We start from the raw sequence: 2,081 nt of genomic DNA, 5'->3' as shown, positions 1-2,081 counted from the left end.
AATTTCAGTTTCTGTGTCAAAACGCAGTTTTTAAACGAAAAAATGGTGTTTCAAAATTTCAGATTTTGATCGAGATTTTTTTTTTTTTTTTGTAATATGGAACGAAACTGAGAAGACACCATTTTGGAGTTCCGTCCAATCTCGTTTTTTCAGTTTTTTTTTTCACTTTTTGTTTCAATAAAACAAAAACAAACCATAAGTGCACCAAACAGAAGATTCAATTTTTTCGTTTCAATAGAACGAAAAAACTCCAAAAACATTTTTTTAAAACGATACCAAACGGAGCCTTATTGTTTTCCTATACCCTTATATCTCATTAGTCGTACTTCTGTATGCCACTTGATTGGAGAACCCTCTCTATTATTTAAAATACATCGCTTGCTTTGACCAGGTTTAATTTGGTTTGAATCACAAAGTTTGAGGAACGCAAATCGAGCAAAAAAAAAAAAACACTGTTTTCCATTAAATGGTTTGAGAGAGAAAATGATAGTTCATCGCTTTCATTGATAATTTGATTGAATTATTATAATTATTATTTAACTCTTAAACGTATATATCGACGACAAGGAATGCAGGCAGAAAGCGGGACTTCGGGAGGTTCATACACAGCTTTTTGGGAACCTTCGATACGATAATCGACCCCAATAATTCCCCAATCGAACGGTCAATCTCTGATCTTTCATTTAAAAGACCCCAAAATGAACTCAATCTATAAACATACAATCAAATCCCCCAAAAAAAAAGAAAAGAAAAAAAAAAGATACTTCATCAACATAATCTTATCATTCTCATCTCTGCCGTTCCATCATTCGCGAAAAATCCTCGAAGCACACGAACCCATCCCCATCCGTATCAACCCCATCGATCATACGCTTGCAATCCTCTAACGTGCACCGGTCGTCTCCAATAGCCAAAAAACCCTTCAACAGCTCTTCCGCCGAGATCTTTCCGTCACGGTTAGCGTCAAAGAAATCAAACGCATCACGCAGCTCAGAGCCACAAGCCGGACCGAAAGCCGAGCTGAGGGCACCAAACTCCTCCAAAGACACACACCCATCCCCATCCCGATCCACATCCATTAACATCATAGCCAGCTCCTCCTCGCTCTCCGGCTCAAGCCCAAGCCGAGTCAGCATCTCTTCAAGCTCGTGCCTCGTTATCTTCCCGTCACCATCTTTATCGATGAGCTTAAACGACTGAACCAACTCGAAGGTCATATCGGCCGATAAATCGGACCATTTACCCGATACAACTTGCTGTGGGCAAGAAGGGAGAACGCTTGTGGGTGTACCTGGACCAGTAACGTCTTTGAGATGAGTCGATGAAGAAGAAGACTCCGAGGAAGAAGATGAAGTGAACGATGATGGGTCTGACCTGGACAAAGAAGATCTACTCTTCTTCTTCGGCAAGGACATGGACCGGAAGAGACTCTTTGGGCTAATATTCTTCATGGGTGTACCTGGACCAGTAACGTCTTTGAGATGAGTCGATGAAGAAGATGAAGTGAACGATGATGGGTCTGACCTGGACAAAGAAGATCTACTCTTCTTCTTTGGCAAGGACATGGACCGGAAGAGACTCTTTGGATTAATACTCTTCACCAATTTCACGGTGGAAGCCATAATGTGAAGAAGAAGAAGAAGAAGAAGAAGAAGAAGGGCAAGCGAAGGAGAAGGAGAGAAATTATTTGAGAGAAAAGAAAGGGGATGAAGGGGTTGTTAAATGGAGAGGTGGTGGACAGTGCCATAGTGAGCTTCCACGAAGCTTCCCAGTGTACTCCTTTCTATTGGGTCTGTTTCTTTTTTTTTTTTTTTTTTTTGTGATATTCTGTGGCTGTTTTGGTCGTGAGAATGGTTTTTGGATCTGCGTGCAGCAAGGATTTAGTTCTCGATCGATACCGATCTGATACCGATCCGTATCTGTAAAGATCGGCTCTGGATCGATCAGGGATCCGAAAAAGTACATTTTTCTTGGATCGGTCCCGTATTGGCCAGGATCGGTTTAAAAGAAAAAATATATATGTTAAAAATTAAAAGATTCAGTAAAATGTGAAAATCAAAATTAGAGGAAAAAAAAGATAT

At 40.4% G+C, this 2,081-nt stretch overlaps 1 protein-coding gene across 1 annotated transcript; it reads right to left on the bottom strand.

Moving 5' to 3' along the window:
* Window positions 1-648: 648 nt before the first annotated feature.
* On the bottom strand, window positions 649-1,763 carry LOC122090954 (probable calcium-binding protein CML36). Its single transcript, XM_042660729.1, has one exon. It carries the CDS (start codon window positions 1,620-1,622, stop codon window positions 789-791), a length of 834 nt encoding a protein of 277 aa, XP_042516663.1. The 5' UTR covers window positions 1,623-1,763; the 3' UTR covers window positions 649-788.
* Window positions 1,764-2,081: the final 318 nt, after the last annotated feature.

Source organism: Macadamia integrifolia, chromosome 10, assembly GCF_013358625.1.
Source record: "Macadamia integrifolia cultivar HAES 741 chromosome 10, SCU_Mint_v3, whole genome shotgun sequence".
Taxonomy (NCBI): domain Eukaryota; kingdom Viridiplantae; phylum Streptophyta; class Magnoliopsida; order Proteales; family Proteaceae; genus Macadamia; species Macadamia integrifolia.
Note: the sequence above shows the minus strand (reverse complement) of the source record. Positions and strands in the feature narration are given on the sequence as shown.

What these genes read in the sequence shown, in the direction of transcription:
- LOC122090954 (XM_042660729.1), bottom strand. Translation starts at nt 1,622, where the DNA reads ATGGCTTCCACCGTGAAATTGGTGAAGAGTATTAATCCAAAGAGTCTC.